The sequence below is a fragment of the Brassica napus genome, chromosome A5 (genome assembly GCF_020379485.1).
Source record: "Brassica napus cultivar Da-Ae chromosome A5, Da-Ae, whole genome shotgun sequence".
In the NCBI taxonomy this organism is placed as follows: domain Eukaryota; kingdom Viridiplantae; phylum Streptophyta; class Magnoliopsida; order Brassicales; family Brassicaceae; genus Brassica; species Brassica napus.
The window spans coordinates 3,796,068-3,823,979 of NC_063438.1; the positions used below are offsets into that span (position 1 = coordinate 3,796,068).

The 27,912-nt window shown below is 36.7% G+C and overlaps 4 protein-coding genes, 1 long non-coding RNA gene and 2 other non-coding genes across 10 annotated transcripts; 4 read left to right on the forward strand and 3 right to left on the reverse strand.

Moving 5' to 3' along the window:
- The first annotated feature begins 3,601 nt into the window (after window positions 1-3,601).
- On the forward strand, window positions 3,602-6,162 carry LOC106450977. Of its 2 annotated transcripts, XR_002664448.2 has the most exons (5): window positions 3,614-4,649; window positions 4,737-5,193; window positions 5,277-5,338; window positions 5,446-5,509; window positions 5,582-6,162. It is a non-coding gene; the product is annotated as an uncharacterized LOC106450977 (long non-coding RNA). The 2 variants fall into 2 exon arrangements; XR_007339671.1 differs by having other exon boundaries at window positions 3,602-5,193.
- LOC125609771 lies at window positions 4,227-4,329 on the reverse strand. The gene has a single exon (XR_007339917.1). It is a non-coding gene; the product is annotated as a U6 spliceosomal RNA (small nuclear RNA).
- Window positions 5,968-7,915, reverse strand: LOC106450976 (nuclear transcription factor Y subunit B-1). Of its 3 annotated transcripts, XM_013892812.3 has the most exons (7): window positions 7,739-7,914; window positions 7,458-7,666; window positions 7,121-7,250; window positions 6,836-6,841; window positions 6,641-6,724; window positions 6,486-6,547; window positions 5,968-6,234 (listed from the first exon to the last, which is right to left on the reverse strand). In XM_013892812.3, exons 2-6 carry the CDS (start codon window positions 7,658-7,660, stop codon window positions 6,539-6,541), a joined length of 432 nt encoding a protein of 143 aa, XP_013748266.2. In that variant the 5' UTR covers window positions 7,661-7,666; window positions 7,739-7,914; the 3' UTR covers window positions 5,968-6,234; window positions 6,486-6,538. The 3 variants fall into 3 exon arrangements, with proteins under 3 accessions (XP_013748266.2, XP_048636468.1, XP_013748267.2); XM_048780511.1 differs by having other exon boundaries at window positions 6,641-6,841; window positions 7,739-7,915; XM_013892813.3 differs by lacking the exon at window positions 6,836-6,841.
- A 71-nt stretch (window positions 7,916-7,986) lies between these two features.
- Window positions 7,987-9,913, forward strand: LOC111215551 (pre-mRNA-processing-splicing factor 8A). Its single transcript, XM_022719174.2, has 2 exons — window positions 7,987-8,998; window positions 9,388-9,913. The coding sequence occupies exon 1, from the start codon at window positions 8,180-8,182 to the stop codon at window positions 8,981-8,983; it is 804 nt and encodes a 267-aa protein (XP_022574895.2). The 5' UTR covers window positions 7,987-8,179; the 3' UTR covers window positions 8,984-8,998; window positions 9,388-9,913.
- Window positions 9,914-11,274: 1,361 nt separating this feature from the next.
- On the forward strand, window positions 11,275-11,347 carry TRNAM-CAU. Its single transcript has one exon. It is a non-coding gene; the product is annotated as a tRNA-Met (tRNA).
- A 5,783-nt stretch (window positions 11,348-17,130) lies between these two features.
- LOC106450973 (pre-mRNA-processing-splicing factor 8A-like) lies at window positions 17,131-24,248 on the forward strand. The gene has a single exon (XM_048780512.1). It carries the CDS (start codon window positions 17,251-17,253, stop codon window positions 24,211-24,213), a length of 6,963 nt encoding a protein of 2,320 aa, XP_048636469.1. The 5' UTR covers window positions 17,131-17,250; the 3' UTR covers window positions 24,214-24,248.
- Window positions 24,249-25,221: 973 nt separating this feature from the next.
- Window positions 25,222-27,118, reverse strand: LOC106450972 (calmodulin binding protein PICBP-like). Its single transcript, XM_013892806.3, has one exon. The coding sequence runs from the start codon at window positions 26,987-26,989 to the stop codon at window positions 25,481-25,483; it is 1,509 nt and encodes a 502-aa protein (XP_013748260.2). The 5' UTR covers window positions 26,990-27,118; the 3' UTR covers window positions 25,222-25,480.
- Between the last annotated feature and the right edge of the window lie 794 nt (window positions 27,119-27,912).

The window sequence follows — 27,912 nt, forward strand, 5'->3', positions numbered from 1 at the left end:
TTCTATACAACTTGTGTTAAACTGTGTAAAGGGAAGGCATCCCAACGCCTAACATATAATCAGTTTAGTTGAGATTTTAAACGATTTTTGATAAACTTAAAAACTTTTTTCTTTTCGAGTGACAAAAGCTCTAACCTCACCAAGGGGATCGATGGCCATGCAGTGACGCCGAGCCAAATCCTTGATTTAGCCTATCATGTTCGGCTTGTCCAACTTGCATTATGATTCAGCATGGGCTGTGAAACGTCACCGTAATCGGTAGCTATACATATGTGCGAAGAATAATGGTCTCTTTGCTCAAACATGCTATAAAACTTTACCCATTACAAAAAGTTCTTCCTAACGTTCAACTTTAGGAATTCATTGTACCAAAAAAACTTTAGGAATTCAAATGAAATAAGAAAAAAAGAAATTTGAAATTCAAAGTTTTCGGTAAGTACTAAGCAAATGCAGAGAAATCATTGTGTGAAAATTTAAGGTCACGAAAAGGACAGATAGAGATGGAAAAGTTGACAATCTATGGCTGGGAATTATTGTTCGCCATTTTCAACAAAAATAATACTTAAGTGTTACCTATAAGGCTATAATGCTTATTCGCTCATGTATGAGGTTGGCTAAAAGCGTTGATAGTTCACACACCCCAACTTTGTAGCGTATAGAATCTTGCTTTTTACTTAAACTCAAAGTTGCCTCTCTTCTTCGACCGTTCGTGGCATCAAAAAGGTAACGGAGTCGGATTTTCACGTAACAAAAGTTATTCGGCCTCTTAATTCTGCAACGTTTATACGTTTTTTTGGGGGGAAGTATCCCAAAATAGTACTACTACTGAAATGAAAACTACCTATATAGTTTTATTGAATAAGAAATGGCATACATATACTATTTTCTATTTTGTTAAATGATTTTATATATAAATTGGAAGAAACAGTTCTTATTGACTGAAAAATTATACTAAACAGATTACAAGAAAAAAAATATACGCTAAACTACAGTTGCACACTCCAAAATGAGGAAGGACAAACAAACCATCAAAAGTCCACAAAAGAGGGGGTGAAAATTACACCCACCTATAGTTTAATAGAACCTGACCAAATATAGGGATCCAAGTTTGCCTATTAATTCAACATTATTGTTATCTAGTTAGTTGAATTATACTGATAGTGAACACCAAGGGAAAATGTGATAACCAAAAACTATTATTAATAATAATATATGACGACTGCGTACTATCATGTAGACGAAAATCTTCAGTCTATAGATTTTCTTAACCAAAACAGTAATTTTTAGCTACCATTGTTACGTCTTGTGTACCAGGTGCTTGAATTTGATTTCGGACCAACCTGTCATCAGGAATCTCACAGTTTGAGTAGGATAGGAGATGGAGTTATAGATGTTTGATGGTTTCTCTTTCTCCAAATCTTGTAAATAGCAAACAGTTATGCTATGAAGACGAGAGGCCGAGCAGGATCTCTCTGTTGTTAAGTGGTAACAAGTAGTTCGTGGTTGAAATCCTTGCAAATATTGTAGTATAAACATCATATATAATACAACTACTATAGAATATAAACACAAAATATATAAAGAACACTATATTTTAAGTATAGTTCTTTAATTTGACGAGACACAGGAATATTTGTCGAAACTCGATCATATAATTTTTTTGATAATATATCACTTCCCCCTTACCAATATATGTTTTCAGCAACAAAGATTGTATATGTAAAATTTTGCATACTTAAAAACGTTTTAATAAATTCATTAATATAATATACTTAAAAATTATTTAAATTTTTTTAATTTAAAAATATTATCCCACGTATGTCGTAATACGTTGTCAATATCACACAATATATAAGGCATGGTTAAATGTAAATGTTACCACCACTGAAACTCGGTATCAAATATGATTGTTAGCTCCCATGATTCCTAAGTCCGAAACCCACTCATGTTGGTTTCCATGTGATTGTAGGGGAATAAAGAAAAAGCCCAACTATGTTTTTTATTATATATTTATATTTTGTTATTAGTGGACCTTCCAATAACAAAGGCCATTGTTTAAAGGGAAGGTTCGTTTAACAAAAAAGTGAAAGTGGAGGCTTCATGATTCTTTCCAACATATCATTGTCTTGTTAATTTTACATTTTATTTATAGAAGACATGTTATTACAGCTAAGTGAAAAGGCATGGAATATATTACTTTCCTTGAACCTTTATTCATACTCTTGTTGAAATTTCTTTTTATCATGTTTAATATTATACTATGAACGTGGGTTCACAGTAAAAAGGCATTTTTAGTCTTCATCTAAGTAATCATGCTAATGGTAGTGCAACACAATCGAATTTATAACAACATTAACTTTTTGAGAATTTTAATCTTACTAGTCAACGTATATCTACTAATAATAGCAATCCCAATTAATTCCAAAGGTTGTGAGTCCACTTATGTTGAAAGGTTGTGTCTTTTGAAAAAGAAGTGTAAAGGGTTGTGTCTTTTCTAAAAGTTCTATGTTGGAAGGTTGTGTCTTTTCCAATTAATTTCTAAGGTTGTGAATCCACTTATGTTGAAAGGTTGTGTCTTTTGAAAAAATAGTGTAAAGGGTTGTGTCTTTTCTAAAAGTTCTATGTTGTAAGGTTGTGTCTTTTCTAATTAATTCCTAAGGTTGTGAACTTCAATTATGTTGAAAGGTTGTCTTTTGAAAAATATGTGTAGAGGGTTGTGTCTTTTCTAAAAGTTATATGTTGTAAGGTTGTGTCCTTTTAAAAATAGTCTAAAAGTTGTGACTATTCACTAGTATCTTTTAAAAAGTGAAAAATTGTGAGTATTAGAAGAATGTGACTATTCATATTGAAGGGTTGTGACTATTCAAATAGGCTTTAAAAAATCTATAAATAGTCTCTCCCCATGCATTTTTCAAATCAAATTTTCACTAATCTACTAATAATAAAATGGTGAAAAAAATAATGTCAAAGTTGCAACTTTTCATCTAAACAAGGTGTCTTTTCATCTCAAAGTGGGATTGCTTTAAAAAATATTGGTTTTATTTAAGTAATGTGTTAGTTTATATAATAAGTGTTGGTATTTTATAAGAACTCTCCAAAAATTAAAAAAAAATATTATAAATGAGACGGGTCATATTAACGTAAATCAACATATATTTATTACAATATTCAATTTTCTGAATATTCATTTCAATAAATAAAGCAGGTAGATAAATATAGAAAATAACAATTACCAACATATAAATTATAATTGTTTAAAATTATAAACTAATAATTTTAATATTATGTATTAAATAGGAAAAAAATTATATATCATGCAAAAAAAAATTGCATTTTGTTCAAAAAATGGTTGAGGATAACTATCATGTGAAAAATGTATGAAAAAACTTAAAAAGGATGAAGACACAATTGTATGCAATATGTGTTTTGATAAAAAATTAAAGGAAACATTAAGGTTTATAAAATATATATATATATATATATATATATATATATATATATATTTGAATACTTTGTAAATCATATTTTAATCATCAAAATTAAATTTAATTATTTATATGATTTAATTTTTTTATCAGGCATATAAAATTATAAATTATAGATTATAATATATTCTTTATAAAATGAGTTCCCGTGCGATATCGCACGGGCTCTTTTCCTAGTGGAATTAAGAGAAGAAATAAATTATAAACCAATGCTTTTACAATGTGACAGTTGGAACAATAATTGGGGGTGAATATTTCAAATTGAAGAGTCAGGCATCTTCTCCAACTTCATGTAGCACTGGGATAATTTGCATAATTATGTTACACAATTAGAAAATGATGCAGAGAATATTTGAATATAGGAAAAACCATTTAAATCTTAAAACAATAGAAGTAATTATCCTATTAATAAATAATAATAAAATTTGAAATATATCCAAATATTCTCTGCATTATCAGAAAACATGAATGAAACAAATGGAAAACCAATGGTAACACTATACAGAACATCTGTATCTAAAATCTAGTTCGGTCACGCTAAACTGGAATGTAACTAACGTGCTGTCAAGGCTGAATTAGAAGAAACAAATCCAGACCTTCATAAAAGAAAAAGGTCCAAACTAATAATGTCTGAATATATTTCCTCAGCACCCACGGCATCTCGTTATCGGCTCATGCCAGATGGCCATACTACGACCACTAATTTGTTCATCATCACCCTCTTTTTTTTTGAATCAACTAAAAAATTTGGACCATTTCTTGATTTGTGCATGTCATCCTTCGGCAGGGGCCATGCTAACCTTCTCTATATAGTTTCAATTTTATCGGATGTCCTCGAAGGAACACCCTCCTTATTCTCTCATTTCCTCTTCTTCTCCTCCTCCTCTGATCAGCATCAGCATCAGCTCATGAGATTTACTTGGAAGCAAAACCTAAGATATTACATAGGGTTTCTAGAAACCTTAGCTTCCGGCGCAAGAAAGGAAGCTGCAAAAGCTAGGACCAACCCGGGTCTTGTAGTCATCTCACGTTTCGGTGTTGCTGGATTTGTTAACAGTAACGTCGCTATTGAGTAGTTCGTGTGTTTCGGTGTCGGAGAGAAACAACGATCGCTAGAAGCTTTGAGAGAGATACAGAAACAGAGACAAGGAAATTAATAATTAGGTTTTTTTATTTATTTAGGTTTAATACATTTGAATGGGGAACACATGCGTGGGTCCGAAGCTAAACGCTAATGGATTTAATTAACAGGCAACAGGGATGAGAACATCAGGAAGAAGAGCGTTAACGGCCGCAATGAAGACGCTTCCTCCGCCTTGGATCCAGCTCCACCAGCAGTACCAACACCTAGCGCACCACCTCCTCCGGTGAAAATGGCTGAGGAAGAAGCACCTAAAAGTATCCTAGAGAGAAATAACAACGACGTGAGTCCCAAGCCGAAGAAAAAGGCGCACATGAAACGGATGGGGGAGGAAGTTAGGTCAAGGACGATTCGGGACAAGATTTCTTTGCGTGGAGAAGAAGTCAGGTCAAGAGGTCGCTTGCAAAACGATCGCTAAGAGGAAACTGACGACCCCTGTTGACGTTGAAGATGTAAGAAGAGAGATTCAGATAGTGCATCACTTGTCTGAGCACCCTAACGTGATTCAGATCGTTGGTGCGTATGAAGACGCAGTAGCTATTCATGTCGTGATGGAGATTTGTGCAGGTGGAGAGCTCTTCGACAGGATTTTTTTTTTTTTTTTTTTTTTTTTTGCGAGAACTTAAGCCTCAGACTTTCTTGTTTGTTAGGGGTTTTGAAGAAGCAACACTCAAGACTATTGACTTTGGTCTCTCTGTCTTCTTTAAACCAGGTATTAAAACATGTTCTTTTCTTGTCTTAACTCCAGCTTCATGTTCTGATTTCTTTTTTTTTTTTGGTAAAATGTTAAGATCATGTTCTGATTTCTTCCCATAATAGGAGAAACATTCACTCATGTTGTTGGGGGAGACCTTACTAAGTGGCGTCCCTACGTTGTGGGATGGTAAGAGAGAAACAGTTTGTGTCATGTTTTCAAATGGTTAAGAGACTGATTGAATTGTTATGATAATGTCAGAAACGGAACAAGGCATCTCTGAGCAAGTTTTAAAAGGTGACATTTGACTTTTGTATCAGAACCATGGCCTAGTGTATCAAAAAGCGCTCATAAGATTTGGTTCCTCAGATGCTGATCAGTGACCCTAAAGAAGCGAATCGCAGTTCATGAAGTTCTCTGTTAGTGTTCTTTTGCTTTCCAAACATGTTCCATCTGACTAGAAACAGGCGGATATAGATAACAGTGGGACTATAGACTATATATGGAGAGTTTTATAGCAGCGATGGTGCATTTAAACAAAAATAGAGAAACAAGACCTTTTGTTCACATGCTTAATCTTACTTTGATAAAGATGAAAGTGGTTATATAAACTAGAGGCGAGCTTGCAAGCAATTCGGCTTAGCGGATTTCATTTAAACGACATTCTACGTGAAGTTAATGAGGACAATGTAAGTTACAACCTCCTCTTGCTTACTTGGAAGCACAAGTGAGTCCATTCATATTCAAGTTTTGAAATCCATAAACGAAGCTAAGAGATGAGAGAGCTTGTGGACAAACTTTTTTTCCTTCTTTCAAAGAGTTGTCATATCTAATAAGAGAAATCTTCAACTACAACCAACTAAAACCGGATCTCTAACTTTATTGTCAAACACCACACTGATCTCTAAGTTTCCCTGCACACATTTTAGAGAAACTCCACGTTAGCCAAAACCGTTGTCAAAGAGATGAAAAGGTTAAGAGGTAAGATTCAGCCACAACTACTTCATAAAACAATAAAACCTACATGATGACAAGGTAAGTTTATTATAGTACTTTTTACTGTAATACGTGAAAGGTTTGGACATAAAACCTACATGCATACAGATTAGTTACTATGCTCTTTCATTTGGTATACAAAAGCCGGTATGTTAGATAGAGAAATTACCTGATCATTTTGGAGTTGTTCTTTATCTCTAGGGAGCTTACTTGCAACTTTTTTCACCAGCTCTAGGCGTAATCAAAATTATGAAGTCAGAGGAGCTAAGAGCAGAAATAGCAAAACATACAAAAGGCTATAACATTGGAATCTCAAAACCATACCGGCATATCTTCATTGGAAACACCTCCAGCAGCTGCATCTCTATTAGATCCATCACCGCTCTTCCCTGACCCCTTATTATCCCCCTGTCATAATTTCACAACAAGATGTGTATGTAACACACCAATGTGCAACTCTGAAACGGAACTTCTCTTGAAGGGATAAATAAAAAAAGTTGCATATGGGATTTTATTTACCTCCAACTGCATCAGCAGGATTGTTTCAGCAACCATACACATGGAAATGAAAAGACCTAATCAGTCTCTCGCATGACAAGAACTTAAAAGCCCAAAAAGAGTAAATAAAATGTCTATATTTGTTCACAAGTTTTCCACAAGCAAATATGCATCTAAGAAGAAGAGGGTTAAGAAGTAGCTAGCATTTCTCTCATGGTCAGTTCCGAACAACAACAAGTAAAGTGGTTTGAACTTATATAACAGGCTGTAGAAAGGAGGGGGTTAAGAGGTCAAAATGTAACTTACCTCCCTGTACCTCGCAAGGTATACCTTCAAGGGTTCAAGGTAATCCTCAAACCCCAACGTTGCCATTGCCCACAACAAATCCTCACCATTCACAGTTTTCCTCTTCTCCTTCTGGCACTTATCACTTGCCCTGATTACCAGAAAACAAAAAAAAATTTAACTCCATATTCACAAATTAGATATAAAACAAATAACAGTCAAACCAAACCAACCATTACACTTCACACTAATCAAACATAAGATCCCAACACTTTTCTTTGATAGAATTCAGATTAAAAGTTAAAGACTTCACTAAGCTAAAACTCAAGAGATTGATAAAAGAAGAAACAAAACATACTCGCTGGTGATGAAGCTGATGAACTCAGAGACACATTCCTGAACAGTGTCTTTAGCATCTTTCCCGATCTTGCCGTTGGGAGGCAACGCCTTCTTCATGATCCTGCTTATATTAGCTATCGGAAGGTACCTGTCCTGCTCCCTAACCGATCCGCTGCCGCTTTCTCCGCCGTCTCCGGCTGGACTCGAAGGCGTATCCGCCATTTTACTCTGCAGTGAGAAAGAAATATATTCAAACATCGATACTAATTAGGAAACAAGATTGAAGATTTAGATAGAAACCCTAAAAACTCGGAATTGGGATTCGTTAGGGGCTTTAGACAATTCGCAGTGACTTTAAGACAAGATTGTGTTTGCACGATTTCTTGTAATGGATGTTCTTGTGGATTTAACTTTTTTTATTACAAGATGTTGTTCACTTGTGTGTTTTAGCTTTTATGTCCCAGACAAGTTGATTAAGATTAACTAAACGAACATTAATTTTATTTCTCTCTTTATTATTAATGTAATGACTACGGGCCTATGGGCAAATAATTTATAGCCCAATTATCATAACCAAAGGCCCAATAACCCGTTTGAATAACCGCCTAAGCACACCGCCTACGAGTTTTGTATATAAATACTAGTTCTGGCTGATTATAAGATAAAAATAGAAGCGACCCAACCGAAGAAATAGTATTAGCCTCACTAAAGTTCTTCGCGATCGATTTGAAAACCCTAGCCATGTCGAGCAACAACGATGCAACGTCATCATCTCTTCAAAACTATGGCGAAATATTCACCAGTCAAAATAAATGGTTTGTTGACGATACCAATGTCTACCGTGTCACAGTTCACGATTTGTTTGAGGGAAATTTACCAGCTACACCGACCAATGGTGCAGTTTTTATTTTAAATCCAAGAACTGGACATCTGTTCCTCAAGGTTATCCACGCAAGTGTTTGGGCCGGTCAGAAGCTCCTCGGCCAGGTGGCGAAACGGATAACTGCTGAAGAGGTTGCTGCGCTTGTGAGGACTCTCCCTGTTGAAGAGGTGCCGAAACAAATCATTGTTACTCGTAACAGAATGTTGGATCTACTTGAGGTTCACTTGCTGGATTTTCCCAACATTGTTATCAAAGGAAGCGAGTTTCACCTTCCGTTCCACGCTTGTCTTAAGATTGAGAAACTTGGTGATGTGGTTTCGAAGGCGACGGAATCGCAGATGGTTTTGTTTAATGTCTATGATGATTGGTTGGAGAGTGTTTCTCCGTATACCGCCTTTTCGAGACTCGTTCTGATCCTACGTGCGCTTCATGTGGATAATGACAAGGCTAAGATGTTGTTGAAGCCAGACGAGTCTGTTGTCACTGAGCCGCATCACATCTGGCCCTCGCTAACTGATTTCCAGTGGATGACGGTGGAGGTAGTACTAAGAGATCTCATCCTTTCTGAGTACGCAAAGAAGAACAACGTGAACGCATGGGATCTGACACAGTCGGAGATCAGAGATATTATTCTAGGATATGATACAACCGGAATTTACTAATCTCAGCACCAACAAGTATTTTAAATTTGGTTTCTCTCTTTCTATGCATTAAGAGTTTTTTCTAAATTATGAATTAAGAGTTATAGTTTTTGCTTGCTTGCTTTTTTTCTGTAGGGTTATATAACAACATTACCAAACTTTGATTTCTCTACAATGCACTTCTTGTAGAGTATGATTTATGCAATTTTGAGTGCCTTTTGAAACTGCTTTGTTTTGCTTACTAGCTGCTGCTATTGCTTATTATACGATTCAATTTTCAGAGAAATTCTTGTATTGAGACATCACTTTGTTTTTTTTTTGTCGTAGTTTGGATGTAAATGTACTAGAAGATATCTGTCTGATAATTGAGAAGCTTGCCTTTGTGCTCCAAGTTCTATGTTGATTTTGTTTTTCTTTAATTTCAGTTTTCAGTGGGGTTGTACTCACCGTCAACTCAAGGCAAGAGTTTCAGCATATGGGAGAGTTGGTGCCACTGTTGCTGTCTACACGTCATCGATTCTCGAATACTTAACTGCAGTTGTTCTTGAGTTGGCTGGAGACGACAGCAAATATCTGAAAGTGAAGAGAATCACTCTCATCAAATGAACTATTGCTGGTGGAGGTGTTATCCCTCACATCAAGATCACCAACGACTGAGTTGCATAGCTACTGGTATGTGGGTTTAGCAGTCGCCTTTAGCTTACTGACTTTTATTGTGCTCTTGTCTGGACATACTCAAGTGTTATATGGGTTAATTTCAACCTCCTAGGTTTCTTGTTTTAATATGACATGAAAATGTATACAGATTTATTGTTGTTCCTCTAAAAATACACAAACAAAACAAAATTTGAGAGCTGCCTTTTTGCTAGTGGTATATACACTTTTAACATCGTTTAGAGTTTTCCTTGTTGTAATCTATCTTGTTTCAGTTAATAGGAGTCTCAAACTATGTTAACGTGTTATGTATCATGGGAAGTATAAACATCACTAAAGTTAGACCTTGGCATTCGGTCGGTTCTTTTCGGATCCGGATCCAATGATCCAATTAAGTACTTAAATTTTTTTGGTTCGGGTCAGTTATTCACGGATCTAAGTCGGTTTGGATCTATAACTAAAACATCTGTAAAATATATGTACTTTTTGGATCCATATCATATCCGGGTCGGGTTATACGAAAAAGATCCTAAATATCTGAATTCTATCAAAATTTAGTCAAAATTCATCATATTTATCAGAAAATTTCAAAATAACTAAAACTAAACTATTAATAATTGATATTAAACATTTTTTAAACTCTAAATTCGACATTTAAAATTTCATATTACTTGAAATATTATAAAAATAATAAAAGATGTTAATAAAAAAAAATTCAACTAAATCATAAACTAAAATATAGAAAATAGAACACATGAAATCATAGTTTAGAAATTCTTGTTTTTAACTCGGGTATGAATCGGTTCTTATCGGTTTCTATTCGGATCGGTTCTTTTCGGGTTTAAATCTATTCGAGTCGGTTCTTATGGGTTCTAGTTTTTTCATATAGAGAAATTTGAACCCAACTAGAAACTTATAAATTTTCGGTTCGGTTTCGAATCAGATATTTTCGGATCGTTCTGATTCGGATTTTCGAATCGGGATAAAGTGCCCATGCCTAAAATTGAAGTTATGGCTGTACAGCTAAACACGGTTTCAAAATTCTAATAAAATTTAGTAAGAGTTATGGATAGGACTCTGATTCCAAAAATCTAATCTATTAATTTAGGGTCATATTCTTATCTACTATTAAAAAATCATAATAAGACTACTTAAAGAATTAGTTAATATGAAATATTTGATTATTTATTTAATAATAAACCAACTATAAATGTGAATTTTTTTAATTATTACAAAATCTGTTGAAATAGAATCTGACAAAATCTAAAAATTTAAATATTTTATAAAATAACACATTAATTAATTTCGTAATTAGTAGTATAATATTATTATTATAAATCAATGTTAATTAAAATTTTATTCTAAAACAAAATATACAAAGTCTATACTATATTTTTATAATTACTAGGGTCGGCCCGCCCTACGGGCGGGATGTAAACTTTAAAATAATTTTAACAATTAAAGTAAATATTTAATATAAATTTTTGTCATATAAGAATATACATATTAGTTAAATTTTGTAGATGTTATTGAATTTGAATATCTTTTAGATCCCATTCTGAAATTTGTGATATAAGTTTAAAACATTTTCATTGTTTGAACGTCATGTCTGAAATGTATTTGTTACTTTTTAAGCTTGTACCTGTTAACATCACCAAGCCCGTCTAGCTCAGTTGGTAGAGCGCAAGGCTCATAACCCTGTGGTTGTGGGTTCGAGGCACACGGTGGGCATATTGTTTTTTCAAGTCTGTCATTTTTTTTCCCTTTTCTGTTGATTCTCTATTTGGAAAATAACAAAGCGTTTGTTCAAGCAAACAAAAAAACCTTTTCCGTATTGTTGTATCTCAATCTAGCTAGCAATCAAGTCGAAACGAAACTCGAACATTATTAAAAGAATTTAAAACCTTTTCCCTATTTTTGTAAGCGTTTGATTCATTTAAATGCATGTATATCTTTCAAATATTTGATTAGTTAAACTTATATTTAACAGAATAAGTTTCTCTCAAGCGAAACAATAACACAACCGGCTCGAGGTGTTAACACCTGCTCTAATGTTTTGAACTGCTCTCACAGAAAGATATCTGAAAAATATAGAAGCAGATAATATCAGAAGACATACACGCATTTAAAACACAGAACCAAGAATTAAGCAAACAAAATGTCATCTTTTCAACTATGAGATTTATTTTACCTAGAAGATCCATTTTCATGATGATAAGTGTAACGTTGAATCCCCACCATTGATGAACCGCTAACAGTTTTTAAATCATCTCCATTGATGACATAAATACTGCGTTCAGCCTCTTTCTTAACTATCTAGCTCCATCGTAAAATTCTTTTGAGCTATTAGATTAAATAAACAAAAGCTCAGAAGAGAACTAAAAGCTTTTAAGAAAATGAATCAGCTAGAGAGGGAGGAGGAATCAATAGGAATCTTTGTGAAAAGTTAAATATAAATTCTTTGTCACAACATATCATAATCAGACTTGCATAAAACTTCAAAGAAAACAATTCCGAAAAAAAAGTTTCCAGTTCAGCTACGACTATGAAGGGATGGTGGCATAAGAGATAATAAGGTGGAAATAAGAAATTAAGTCGAAAAGACTAACCTTGCCATCAAGGCATCAACCAAAAAGAATATCAAAGCCCATGAGCTCACCATCTTTCTTAACATTTCGGGATTCCCAGAAACGCAAAAGCCTTGCCTCAACACGCTACAGAGAAAAAATTTCTGAAAAAAAAAAGAGTTTGGACCTCGAGTACGATTCGGCTGGATTGATACCAAGGTTCTCGAGGACGATTCGGCTGGCTTGATTTGATCTCCATTGTTGCTCGAGCTAGTTCATATGACAGCTGAAAACTTAAATACCAAAACAGACAAACACTAATGGTTAGAAAGTATTTTGCAAACTGAACAATCAAAAAGGGGTTATTTCTAAAATCAAAACTGTAACTAAATATATAACAAAACATCAAGAGGTTCGCAATTGCAAAAACTTTCTGGAGGAAATTCAACTAAACACGAACAATATGTGTTCAAGTGAAGGAATCAAACCTCTATTTATACAGATCATGGCACCGCCTCTAAGATAGTAAGAAAGCTTTGAATACAATTCGAGATGGAGCTAATAAATGAAAATTATGAGGAAGCCTTAACGTCATCAGTTCACCGCTGCAGGAAGGGGAAAGAGGATCTTTGTTTCGTATTAGGATTGGTGAGAACACCTTTCATCTTTTTTCGAGGAACTACACAATCCCATCGGGCCCGACAGAACAACTAACCTCACGGCCCAACAATAAAATCAGGAGAGAAAGCCCACATTTGTCAACGCTTAATGAAATGCAGCGTTTGAGACACATGTCAAGCCGCGGACGATCGACTTTCCAGCCTGGATCCGACGTGGCATCACAGGAGAGAGGCAGACAATTTTATATATATATAGATATTATGTATTATATAAAACTAGGGATTAACCCGGGCTACGCCCGGGATTTTTATTATTTTTCTAATTTAAGTTGTTAAATTATTTATATTTACGGTAATATATTTATATAAATGTTAAGATGCATGTCATAATTAAAATTTATTTTTAAATTTTAACACGCTAAATTAACATATTTTTTACTATTTAAATATCTTTTTTGTAATTTTGTTGGCTATCTAGTTATCATATTTAGCAAAACTATATGTTGAGTGTTGAAATAAATGTTTTAGATATTTAATTAAACTGCAGAGTATTTTCGGATCGACCACATGCTCAACAATCGATCCATCCGTAAAAAGATGGTCGATCTCCTTGGCCAGGTAAGTACAATTTTAGCAAAAATATCTTTGATTTTCAAATATTAAGTATATAACTATTCTTTTGAATATTATTTTTTTTGAATTGTATTTTTTGATTAAATTATTGTAATATAATGTTTATGTAAATATTTTTTGATGTTTGAATTTGTGTTGTTCGTATACTTAACCTAGATGATATTGATGTTTAACAATTTATTGTTTTCTGGATATAGAAAATAATGATATATCAAAACATATCTAATACTTGTTAAATGATAGTATAATGTAAATTACTTCCATTATTTGAAAATAACCATTTGTTGTTTTATTTTTTTTTAAATGAGAAATTAATTTATTTAAAAACATCATTCATATATAATATAATAGTTTAAGTTTGGAAGATTAATCTATATATATAAATTATGTATATTTTTTTAAAAAAATAATTTAAGATATTATATATTGAGTAACTGAATAAAAGCTGAATTTCTTATCTTGAAAATCAAATATTTATAGTTTTGTCTTCATGTTATACTCACCAATCCATAATTGATATTTATAACTCAGTATGTTTTTTAAAAAACTTAGTTTTAAGTAATAAATGAATTTAATAAATTAAATGCATCCCCTATAATGTTCTGTAAACTATATTTAAAAACTCTCTAAAATTATATTTTAAGCATAATATTACTATTATTTAATTTAAGTTATTTTAAGCATAATATATGCTAAACCAACTTAAATTATATTTACAATAGGACCATCCTAAACCGGTTAATAAACCAAAAATAATACTAAACCAACATGAACCAATACCTGATTCGGCGAGAAATGAAGTGTTTCGGGATAAACGCTTGAATGGTTATTAACTGTAATGGTTTGATCATGAAAGAGTTAGTATGAATATTAACAATAAAATTATGGATTAGATTAATTTAAATTTGTAAGAATATCTTTGAGTCTAAGAAAAGCAATTCAATTCCCATGAATAAGTTTGGCTTTTGGAAGTTGCGGGTTTCCCAACAATGAATCCACCTAACAAAAAGTTTGTTGTTATAAAAAATCTCCTTCAAGGTCATTAAAGGTTTTTGGGACGGCAAAATTTGATGGTGGAACCATTTTTTTGCTCGAGTGCTATGAAGTTTTCCTTGATAGTGTGAGGTTGATGTTGATAGAATAATGAGTTTTATAGAGACTTTCTTGATGTAAAACTATTTTTTTTTGTTTAATGTGGTATTTTCATTTTTACATAATTTACTACCATTTTAAGATAGATGTCCATTTTATTTAATGTACTCTTTCCATTTTTTTGAAAACTATGCATTTACTTATTATTGTATATATAATTCATATATTTATATATTTATAATATTTACTTATTATTTATTTTTCTATATATTTTGTATTTCTCTTTCTTATACTTTATATTTTGTTAATATCTATATTTTATATTTTAAGATATATGTTTAAATTTTAATGTATTTTTCCATTTTTAATGTAAAACGGCAATGTTTAATAGAAGAACTGGACAAATAGTCAAATAGTTATATTTATGTTTTTTTTCTTTTTTTATAAAATGGTAATGTTATATTATGGAGATAAACCGTTTTTTTAGTGGAAAATGGTAATCTTACATATGTTTAATGTAGTTTTTCCATTTTTTTATGTTGTATGTTTACATATTATTGTTATTTTTAAATGTAAAATGGTAATCTTACATATGTTTAATGTAGTATTTCCATTTTTTATGTTGTATGTTTACATATTATTTATTATTTTTGAAATTATATATAATGTTTTTTTACACAAAATAGTAATGTTACATTATGGAGATAAGCCGTCTTTTTTTTAGTGAAAAATGATAATCTTACATATGTTTAATGTTGTTTTTCCATTTTTTATGTTGTATGTTTACATATTATTTTTTAAAATAAAAATGTAAAATAGTAATCTTACATATGTTTAATGTAGTATTTCCATTTTTATGTTGTATGTTTACATATATTTATTATTTTCGAAATTATATATAATGTTTTTTGACTTTTTTTTATAAAACGGTAATGTTAAATTATGGAGATAAGCCGTTTTTTTTTCAAGTGAAAAATGGTAATCTTACATATGTTTAATGTAGTTTTTTCATTTTTTATGCTGTATGTTTAAATATTATTTATAATTTTCGAAAATCAGTAATATTAAAATGTAAAACTATATTTTATGCCATGTGTCATCTTTCGGAAGAAGTTTTTTTTGCTTATGTGGACGTTCTATGGAGCCTCAAGGTTATATAGCAAATTACATGGGTTTCTGGGTGTATCTACGCCAATTACTTTATATTTAATGTAGTATTTTTATTTTTTATGTTGTATGTTTACATATATTTATTATTTTCGAAATTATATATAATATTTTTTTTTATTTTATAAAACGGTAATATTACATTAAGGATTAATCCGTCTTTTTTTTAAAGTGAAAAATGGTAATTTTACATATGTTCAATGTAGTTTTTCTATTTTTTATGTTGTATGTTTCATATTATTTATAATTTTTAAAAATTAGTAATATTAAAATGTAAAACTATATTTTATGCCACATGTCATCTTTCGGGAGAATTTTTTTTCGCTGATGTGGACGCTCTATGGAGCCTCAAAAGGTCCCTTTTATTAGTAATGTTGTTTTTCAATTTTTTATGTTGTATGTTTACATATTATTTTTAAAAATAAAAATGTAAAATAGTAATCTTACATATGTTTAATGTAGTATTTCCATTTTTATGTTGTATGTTTACATATATTTATTATTTTCGAAATTATATATAATGTTTTTTGACTTTTTTTTATAAAACGGTAATGTTACATTATGGAGATAAGCCGTCTTTTTTTCAAGTGAAAAATGGTAATCTTACATATGTTTAATGTAGTTTTTTCATTTTTTATGCTGTATGTTTAAATATTATTTATAATTTTCAAAAATTAGTAATATTAAAATGTAAAACTATATTTTATGCCATGTGTCATCTTTCGGAAGAAATTTTTTTTGCTTATGTGGACGCTCTATGGAGCCTCAAGGTTATATAGCAAATTACATGGGTTTCTGGGTGTATCTACGCCAATTACTCTATATTTAATGTAGTATTTCTATTTTTTATTTTGTATGTTTACATATATTTATTATTTTCGAAATTATATATAATATTTTTTGTTTTTTTATAAAACGGTAATATTACATTAAGGATTAATCCGTCTTTTTTTTTAAAGTGAAAAATGATAATTTTACATATGTTCAATGTAGTTTTTCTATTTTTTATGCTGTATGTTTCATATTATTTATAATTTTTAAAAATTAGTAATATTAAAATGTAAAACTATATTTTATGCCACGTGTCATCTTTCGGGAGAATTTTTTTTCGCTGATGTGGACGCTCTATGGAGCCTTAAAAGGTCCCTTTTATTAGTAAGTCTTTTTTTTTTAAAGTGAAAAATGATAATTTTACATATGTTCAATGTAGTTTTTCTATTTTTTTGCTGTATGTTTCATATTATTTATAATTTTTAAAAATTAGTAATATTAAAATGTAAAACTATATTTTATATCACGTGTCATCTTTCGGGAGAATTTTTTTTCGCTGATGTGGACGCTCTATGGAGCCTTAAAAGGTCCCTTTTATTAGTAAGGATTAACACAAGCAAAATCGCAAATATCACATAACCAAAGGCCCAATAACTGATGACGTTTGAATAACCGCCTAAGCACACCGCCTCTGAGTTTTGTATATAACTACTACTCGTTTCCCTTGATAAAGAAAAAAACAAAAAGCGACTCTGTTCAGCGTTTGGATTCGAAAACACGAGCCATGTCGAGCAACAACGATGGTATGCTCGAAGAGAAGTCTCGTAGATGGACGCAGCTAAACTCGAAACGCTATGGAGACAACAAGAGGAGGTTCGGACACGTGGAGACTCAAAAGGAAGACATGCCTCCTGAGCACGTCAGGAAGATCATCAAGGACCACGGCGACATGTCATCGAAGAAATTCACCCACGACAAACGCGTATACCTAGGAGCACTCAAGTTCGTCCCTCACGCCGTCTTCAAGCTCCTTGAGAACGTGCCGATGCCCTGGGAGCAGGTCCGTGACGTGAAGGTTCTGTACCACGTCACGGGAGCCATCACGTTCGTGAACGAGATCCCGTTGGTCGTGGAGCCTATCTACATGGCTCAGTGGGGAACCATGTGGATCATGATGCGGAGGGAGAAGCGGGACCGTCGCCACTTCAAGAGAATGAGGTTTCCTCCCTTTGATGACGAGGAGCCTCCTCTTGACTACTCGGATAACTTGCTTGACGTGGAGCCTCTTGAACCGATTCAGATGGAGCTAGACGAGGAAGAAGATTCCGCTGTGTACGCTTGGTTTTACGACCACAAGCCGCTTGTAAAGACCAAACTCATCAACGGTCCTAGCTACAGGAGGTGGAATCTCTCGCTTCCGATTATGGCGACGCTTCACAGGCTTGCGGGACAGTTGCTGTCTGATAATTTAATCGATCGGAACTACTTCTACTTGTTTGACAAGGAGTCTTTCTTCACAGCGAAGGCTTTGAACATGTGTATACCCGGCGGTCCTAAGTTTGAGCCTTTGTACAGAGATATGGACCAAGGGGATGAGGATTGGAATGAGTTTAATGACATCACGAAGCTTATCATTCGCTCACCTTTGAGAACTGAATACAGAATAGCTTTTCCTCATTTGTATAATAATAGGCCGAGGAAGGTTAAACTAGGTGCGTATCACAGCCCTATGGTCATGTATATAAAGACCGAGGATCCTGATCTTCCTGCTTTTTATTATGATCCGTTGATTCACCCAATAAGCAGCAATACTAATAAAGAAAGGCGGAAAAGGAAAGTTTATGATGATTATGATGATGAGGAAGAGGAGGATGATTTTACGTTACCCGAAGGAGTGGAGCCTTTGCTAAAGGACACACAACTCTATAGTGAAACTACATCTGCTGGAATCTCTTTGTTGTTTGCGCCACGGCCTTTCAACATGAGGTCTGGGAGGACGCGGCGGTCCGAAGATATCCCACTGGTGTCAGAGTGGTTCAAGGAGCACTGTCCTCAGTCTTATCCTGTTAAAGTTCGGGTCAGCCACCAAAAGCTCTTGAAATGCTACGTGTTGAACGGTCTGCACAGTAGACCACCTAAGTCTCACAAGAAGAAGCATTTATTCCGCTCTCTCGCGGCTACAAAGTTTTTCCAAAGCACCGAACTGGACTGGGTCGAAGCGGGTCTGCAAGTCTGCCGGCAAGGGCATAACATGCTGAATCTGCTGATTCACCGCAAGGGTTTGAACTACTTGCATCTCGACTACAACTTCAACTTAAAGCCAGTGAAGACTTTAACCACCAAAGAGAGGAAGAAGTCGCGTTTCGGGAACGCTTTCCATCTCTGCCGGGAGATCCTCCGCCTGACGAAGCTTGTAGTCGATGCAAACGTCCAGTTCCGCCTCGGTAACGTAGACGCCTTCCAGCTGGCTGACGGGCTTCAGTATATTTTCTCCCACGTCGGCCAGCTGACGGGCATGTACCGTTACAAGTACAGACTCATGAGGCAGATCAGGATGTGCAAGGACTTAAAGCACTTGATATATTACCGTTTCAACACCGGTCCCGTTGGTAAAGGACCAGGGTGTGGCTTCTGGGCTCCTATGTGGAGGGTGTGGTTGTTTTTCCTACGAGGAATAGTTCCTCTTCTCGAACGATGGCTAGGGAACCTTCTCGGCCGTCAGTTCGAGGGGCGTCACTCTAAAGGAGTTGCGAAAACCGTCACGAAGCAGAGAGTCGAAAGCCATTTCGATCTGGAGCTTCGAGCTGCCGTCATGCACGACGTTCTTGATGCAATGCCGGAAGGTATCAGGAAAAATAAAGCCAAGACGATATTACAACACCTTAGTGAGGCGTGGCGGTGCTGGAAAGCTAATATTGCTTGGAAGGTCCCTGGTTTGCCCGTACCTGTTGAGAATATGATTCTTCGTTATGTTAAGTCTAAGGCTGATTGGTGGACGAACGTTGCTCACTACAACCGTGAGAGGATCAGAAGAGGTGCTACAGTTGATAAGACTGTTTGTAAGAAGAATCTAGGAAGGCTGACTCGTCTTTGGCTAAAGGCGGAACAGGAACGGCAGCATAATTATCTGAAAGATGGTCCGTATGTGACTTCGGAGGAAGCAGTGTCGATTCATACGACCACTTTTCATTGGCTGAAGTCAAGGAAGTTCTCTCCGATTCCGTTCCCTCCACTGTCATACAAACACGACACGAAGATTCTCATCCTGGCGCTTGAGAGGCTGAAGGAATCATACGGTGGTGCTGTGAGGTTGAACCAGCAGCAGCGAGAGGAGCTTGGTCTGATTGAGCAAGCTTACGACAACCCTCACGAAGCTCTGACGCGTATCAAACGTCTTCTCCTCACGCAGCGTAACATGAAAGAGGTTGGGATACAGTTTATGGATCTATACAGCTACTTGATTCCAGTGTACGAGATAGATCCTCTGGAGAAGATTACAGATGCTTATCTTGATCAGTACTTGTGGTACGAGGCTGATAAGCGCGGCTTGTTTCCGAACTGGATCAAGCCAGCAGACTCTGAGCCGCCGCCGCTTCTGGTTTACAAGTGGTGTCAAGGTATCAATAACTTGCAAGGCGTATGGGACACGAGTGATGGGCAGTGTGTGGTGATGCTCCAGACCAAGTTCGAAAAGCTCTTTGAGAAGATTGATATTACTATGTTGAACAGGCTTCTCCGTTTGATTCTTGACCACAATCTTGCAGATTACATGTGCGCCAAGAACAACGTGCTTCTGGCTTACAAGGATATGAGTCATACCAACTCTCACGGTCTGATCAGAGGACTCCAGTTTGCGTCGTTTGTCGTTCAGTTTTACGGACTGTCTCTTGATCTCTTGCTTCTCGGTTTGACTCGAGCTAATGAGATCGCTGGACCGCCGCAGACGCCTAACGAGTTTATGACGTTTTGTGATACAAAAGTGGAGACGTGTCATCCCATAAGGATGTACGCTCGGTACATAGACAGAGTTCATATAGTGTTTAAATTTACACACGAGGAGGCACGTGATCTTATCCAGCGGTATCTCACGGAGCATCCCGATCCCAACAATGAGAACATGGTGGGATACAATAACAAAAAGTGCTGGCCAAGAGATGCGAGGATGAGGCTGATGAAACACGATGTTAATCTCGGTAGAAGCGTGTTCTGGGGCATTAAGGACATTCTGCCTCGGAGCATCACGACTTTGGAGTGGGAGAATGGTTTCGTCTCTGTGTACAGCAAGGATAATCCCAACCTTCTCTTCAGCATGTGTGGGTTCGAAGTTCGGATACTTCCAAAAATCAGGACAGCCCAAAGCAATGCTAAAGATGGTGTGTGGAATCTGCAGAATGAACAGACCAAGGAGAGGACTGCGGCTGCGTTTCTCCGGGTCGACGATGAGCACATGAAGGCGTTTGAGAATCGTGTGAGGCAGATTCTCATGTCTTCAGGATCAACAACTTTCACCAAGATAGTCAATAAATGGAACACAGCTCTGATCGGTCTCATGACTTACTTTCGCGAAGCCACTGTCCACACGCAAGAGCTTTTGGATCTTCTCGTCAAGTGTGAGAACAAAATCCAGACGAGGATCAAGATAGGGCTGAACTCAAAGATGCCTAGCCGGTTTCCTCCCGTTGTCTTCTACGCTCCAAAGGAACTCGGCGGGCTGGGAATGTTGTCGATGGGCCATATCTTGATCCCGCAAAGCGACCTCAAGCACAGCAAGCAGACGGACGTTGGTGTAACCCACTTTAGAAGCGGGATGAGCCACGAGGAAGACCAGCTCATACCAAACTTGTACCGTTATATACAGCCATGGGAAAGCGAGTTTATCGACTCGCAGCGCGTGTGGGCAGAGTACGCTTTAAAGAGACAAGAAGCACAAGCCCAAAACAGGCGTCTTACATTAGAAGATCTTGAAGACTCTTGGGATAGAGGGATCCCTCGTATCAACACACTGTTTCAGAAGGACAGGCATACTCTAGCATATGATAAAGGCTGGAGGGTGCGGACCGAGTTTAAGCAGTACCAAGTCCTGAAACAAAACCCATTCTGGTGGACACACCAGAGGCATGACGGGAAGCTGTGGAACTTGAACAACTACCGAACCGATGTTATACAAGCTCTCGGAGGCGTAGAGGGTATCCTCGAGCATACCCTCTTCAAGGGGACTTACTTCCCAACGTGGGAGGGTCTTTTCTGGGAGAAGGCGTCTGGTTTCGAGGAGTCGATGAAGTACAAGAAGCTGACGAACGCACAGAGGTCTGGTCTTAACCAGATTCCGAATAGAAGATTCACTCTCTGGTGGTCTCCGACGATTAACCGGGCGAATGTTTACTTGGGTTTCCAGGTGCAGTTGGACCTGACGGGAGTGTTCATGCATGGAAAGATTCCTACGCTGAAGATATCTTTGATTCAGATATTCCGTGCTCATTTATGGCAAAAGATCCACGAGAGTGTTGTCATGGATCTTTGCCAAGTGCTGGACCATGAGCTGGAGGCTTTGGAGATAGAGACTGTCCAGAAGGAGACTATTCATCCGAGGAAGAGTTACAAGATGAACAGTTCTTGCGCTGATGTACTTCTATTCGCTTCAGGTAAATGGCCAATGTCCAAACCTAGCCTGCTCGCCGAGTCGAAAGACGCCTTCGACCAGAAGGCGAGTAACAAGTACTGGATCGATGTGCAGCTTCGATGGGGAGATTACGACTCCCACGATATCGAGCGTTACACCAGGGCTAAGTTTATGGACTACACAGCGGATAGCATGTCTATCTATCCGTCTCCGACGGGTGTAGTGATTGGGATTGATCTGGCGTATAACTTGCATTCAGCGTTTGGTAATTGGTTCCCTGGTTCGAAGCCTCTTGTGACTCAAGCGATGAACAAGATTATGAAGGCGAATCCGGCTCTACACGCGTTGAGGGATAGGATAAGGAAAGGTTTGCAGTTGTACTCGTCCGAGCCCACGGAGCCGTACTTGTCGTCTCAAAACTATGGGGAGATATTCAATAATCAGATTAAGTGGTTTGTTGATGATACTAATGTCTACCGCGTCACGATTCACAAGACTTTCGAGGGGAATCTAACGACTAAGCCGATCAACGGTGCGGTTTTTGTTTTCAATCCGAGAACTGGACAGCTGTTTTTGAAGGTTATCCACACGAGTGTTTGGGCTGGTCAGAAGCGTTTGGGACAGTTGGCGAAGTGGAAAACTGCTGAAGAGGTTGCTGCGCTTGTGAGGTCTCTACCTGTTGAAGAACAGCCGAAGCAGATCATTGTCACACGTAAAGGAATGCTGGATCCGTTAGAGGTTCACTTGCTTGACTTCCCAAACGTTGTTATCAAGGGAAGCGAGCTTCAGCTTCCGTTCCAGGCTTGTCTCAAGATTGAGAAGTTCGGCGATATGATTCTGAAGGCGACGGAGCCGAAGATGGTTTTGTTCAATATCTATGATGATTGGTTGAAGAGTGTTTCTTCTTATACCTGCTTTTCGAGACTTATTCTGATCCTACGTGCGCTTCATGTGAATAACGAGAAGGCTAAGATGTTGTTGAAGCCGGACAAGTCTGTTGTCACTGAGCCGCATCACATCTGGCCATCACTCACCGATGAACAATGGGTGAAGGTGGAGGTAGCACTAAGAGATTTAATCCTTTCTGACTATGCGAAGAAAAACAACGTCAACACTTCCGCTCTAACTCAATCGGAGATGAGAGATATTATTCTAGGAGCTGAGATCACTCCGCCGTCTCAACAGAGGCAACAGATAGCTGAGATTGAGAAACAAGCCAGCCAGGTTATCGCAGTCACAACGAAAACGAGAAACGTTCATGGAGACGAGCTCATCGTCTCCACCGTCACCCCCTACGAGCAAGCAGCGTTTAGCTCCAAGACGGACTGGCGCGTGCGTGCAATATCAGCAACCAACCTCTACCTAAGAGTCAACCACATCTACGTGAACTCAGACGGCGTGAACGAGTCCGGATACACGTACATCATGCCGAAGAACCTCCTGAAGAGGTTCATATGCGTAGCGGATCTCCGCACCCAAATAGCTGGATACTTGTACGGTATCAGCCCTCCGGATAACCCTCGAGTGAAGGAGATTCGTTGCGTTGTGATGGTGCCGCAGCGGGGAAGCTCCCAGGCTGTTCACTTGCCGTTGTCTCTCCCTGAGAATGATTTGTTAAACGATCTCGAGCCCTTGGGGTGGTTGCACACGCAGCCCAACGAGCTCCCGGAGCTCTCGCCGCAGGATGTTGTCTCTCATTCACGGATTCTGGAGATGAACAAGAAGCAGTGGGATGGAGAAAAATGCATTGTCATGACGTGTAGTTTTACTCCGGGCTCGTGCTCTTTGACGGCTTATAAGCTGACTCAAAGTGGATATGAATGGGGACGAGTCAACCAGGACGCAGGTGGGAGGAGCGATCCTCGGGGTTATGTTCCAACGCATTATGAGAAGGTTCAGATGCTGTTGAGTGATCGTTTTCTTGGGTTTTATATGGTTCCTGAAAACGGATCTTGGAATTATAATTTTATGGGAACTAAGCATGCGGTGGATATGAAGTACAGCGTTAGACTTGGATACCCGAAGGAGTACTTTGACGTGGAGCATCGACCTACTCATTTCTTGGAGTTTAGTAGCATGGAGGATGCTGAAATGGCTGAGGGAGATCGAGAGGACATCTTTGGTTGACTTTATTTCTCTACAATACACTTTTTGTAGACTTGTTGCTGCGTATGAAGATATTGTGTGCTTACTTTACTTACTATCTTTAGAGTATAATTTATGCAATGTTAAGTGCCTTTGCAACTGCTTTGTTTTTTTTGTCTTCATTTCGAGATCTTGCGTTTTGCTTGCTGGCTGGTGCTAGTGCTTAGTTTTTTTTTTTTTTTTGTGCAAAGAGATTATATTAAAAGCAAAGGAAAGATAGAGGGCCGAAAAACAAGGCCCAATACCCAGATGTTCAAACAAGTGCAGAAACAGAAGAGATCAGAGCCCGTTTGGCTAAACAGTCAGCCTTTTGGTTTTCTGATCGAGGAACAAAGGAGAAAGAGATAGATTCAAACACCGAGGAGATCTGCTTGATATCTGAGACGATACCGAAGATTTCTTTAATCTGGAGTTTGTGTTGGATTGCTCTGATGAGCGTTTGACAGTCTGAGTAGACCCTGATGCTGGTGATATCGAGAGATGCGGCGGCGAGGAGACCCGATCGGAGTGCTAGTGCTTAGTTTACTATTCAAATTTTCAGAAAAATTCTTGTACTGAGACATCACTTTGTTTTTTTTTTTGTCGTATTAGATATTTGTAGTAGTTTGGATTTAAATGTACTAGAAGATATCTGTCTGATAATTGAGAACAAGCTAACCAATGATTGAGGTTCAGTCCCCAAGTCCTAAGTGCTTTGCTAGTTAAAATAGCTACGGAAGTTTGTGTTTAAGAGTCGACTGTAGCTTATTGATTTGTTTTGCTGTTATCTGGACATAAGCTCAAGTGTGTATATGTATTAATTTTAGCCTCCTAGGTTTCTGGTTTTATACTCGCATACTCTTGTAATCTTGCTATTCTCTTAATGGTTATGGATGATTTTTATTGAGTGCTTCGTTTTATCAATTTTATATACTGTTGCATGGTCTGTTCTACGTAACAGAACGTTCTAAATCATATGGTTAGAGGCTGAAAACAACTGCCAATGTCTTATAACAATCAACAACAACAACATTCAATTGATGCAGAGTTTCAAAGAGTTACATATTACTAGACAAATACATAAGATCGTCTCATACATTAGTCTCAAACCAAAGCACACACCAAGTCCTCCTCACAGACTAAGGAGAATCATATCATTCATATTACTACCACACACAGAAATCATTAAACTTTTTTCATAACCATAACTTGCAACAAATCAGATTTATTAGCTGACTTTTTTTATAAGAGATTCAGTTGATTACCTCTGTTAATTGCAGGTCTGAAGGTGTCTTCCATAACTCATAACCGGTGCAGGCTCTCTACCACGTGGCATAACAGGTTTCACAGTCTCAAATGCCTCCACAAGCAATGCAACTTTCCTTTTCCTTGCTGAGGAAAGTTTGGTAACAGTACGCTGCAGAGCATAATCAAACATCCAATCCTCAGAGTTTCTCCTCTCATCTATGTCCTGATGCTTGAGGTCAACCTTTTCAGCATCCGCATCTGGCACAAGTGGAAGGTAATTGGGTTCTCTTGGGTTGAACTCCTTCAAATCCTCTGTCTCTTCCACAGGTTTCTTGCCTTTCTTGATAGTCCAAGACATGGTAGCATCTGACTCTTCTTGGTTGCATGGCTTTGGTGTACGGTTATATGGAACCTTTGTGGTTTCTTCAGTTTGGTCTTGGAGCTCCTCTTTTTGATCTTCAGTTTTATTATCATTTAATGTCTCTTCGCCAGATTCATCTGCTTCTGAGTTCTCTTGGATCTCTTTCATTGAGTCATCTAATAGAGTCTCCTCCAAGTCATGATCACCTTCTAAAACTCTCACCATCTCTTCACTATCAGAGTCATCATTGACCTGACAAGAAGTCTCTTTCACCGAGTCATCTACTAAACTCTCCTCCGAATCAGATTGTATTGATTCAGTTCCATGTTCACCTTCAGAGTAGTAATCATCAGCCTCATGAGTCTCTTGCATCTCTTTCACAGAGTCAGCTACAAAAGTCTCCTCCGTATCAGTGTAACCATCTGAATCAGTTTCAGAACGAGGTGCTCCTTCAGAGAGAGCTTCTGAGATTTGAGTAACAACATCAGCCTCAATACTCTCTTTCTTCTCCTCAACATACATCTCCACAACCTCTTCCTTGGAAGCTTTCTTCTGAGACTTCAAACTCCGTCTCCTAGAGGAGATAAAGCTTTTAAGAGGAGGATACTGCTTGTGAAGATGGCCGTTGAGTGAACAGTACGTGTAAGGACAGACTTTTAAAACAGAAGTTCCGCTAACTGCTTCATCATCATGAAGCATCAGATAGTCTGGAAACTTGGAGTCTTTCAAAGTAGAGGAACAAGTAGCTCTCTGTGAACATCTCTTGAAACTTGGAGCCTTTGTCAAACCCCTAACCATCCTCGAACTCGGCTTCTTGATACTTTTCTCTTTTATAACTCCATGACGAGAATCATGTTTCGGACCGGTTTGGTTCTTCTTCTGATTAAGTCTACTCTTGTTCTCCTTCCTTGCCTCAGAGCTAGAGGTGCCTTTCATGTAATTAGGAGACATACCTGTCCCTTTAACAGCAACTAGATCATGTTTCTTTGGTGGTGTTTGTGGCTTACCTGATTGAGAAACCGAACTGTCTATAACCTTCCTTTTAGGTTTTGTCCGCTTCTTCATCGTCATCATCTCCGGTCCAAGACTCTTGACATGTTCTTGACCAAACCGAGTTTCAGGCTGGAGATTATAAGACTCGGTTGCTTGACAAGTCTTCCTCTGAACCATCTTCTCAAAGTCTTTGCTTTGCCTGAAGACAAAGCTATTTTTTGTTTACAGCACAAGAAGAAAGAAGAAAAAAAACGTAAGATTCTCTTTTGTTTTTTCAATGGTAGGATACGTATGCGGTTTTGTCTTAGTGCATTTATAACTTTACTTGAATTTTGTTCAGACTTGAAATATTTTGAATATAACTTTGTGATTTGGACAAGCACTGATAAAGATATTGATTTTGGTCGGTCCAGTTTCTCTTTTATTATTGGTGGGAGGAGCCAACCTCTCCATGTAACACGAGCGATAATGCGCATTATGTTCTTTTGTCCTCTTCCAAGTTTTTTTTGGCTCCTCTGACCCCACAAATTAACGAAGAGGGCTATCATATTATATAGTTTTAAATGTTTGATTTGTATTTGAGTGTATATAAACAAGTTTGGTATCTGCAAATATCTATAATCAAAGCCATACCAAAAGCATTTCGTTATTGGAGAACCGACGATTATTTTTCTGGTTTTAGTCCACAAAGGTGTGTCCAGAAAGTATAATATGACTTTCTCACGCATATTGCTTTCTAGAATAAGGAGTATGAGAGTATCAATATCTGAATTATTTTACTTATGTTGCAAACAAACAGTCGTTGTTCTTCTTTTATTGTTTAATATCATGATATAACTAGTTTTGTTGATATGGGTGAATTTTTGAAGCTTGAATGCTAATGATCCATGCATCATATATAATGCATTCAAGTAAAGAATCTGAGAGTGTTTCATCAGAATAATACATAATGCATCGTATGATTTTGAAGTTCATTCCTCACCTCGGTTCTCTCATGCATGATTTTAAAATCAAATTTAACTTTTTTTTTTTGATCAAACTAAACTTGCATTAATTTAAAATGTGTTTACACTCCAACAAAAGAGGATACAAAAAGGCTA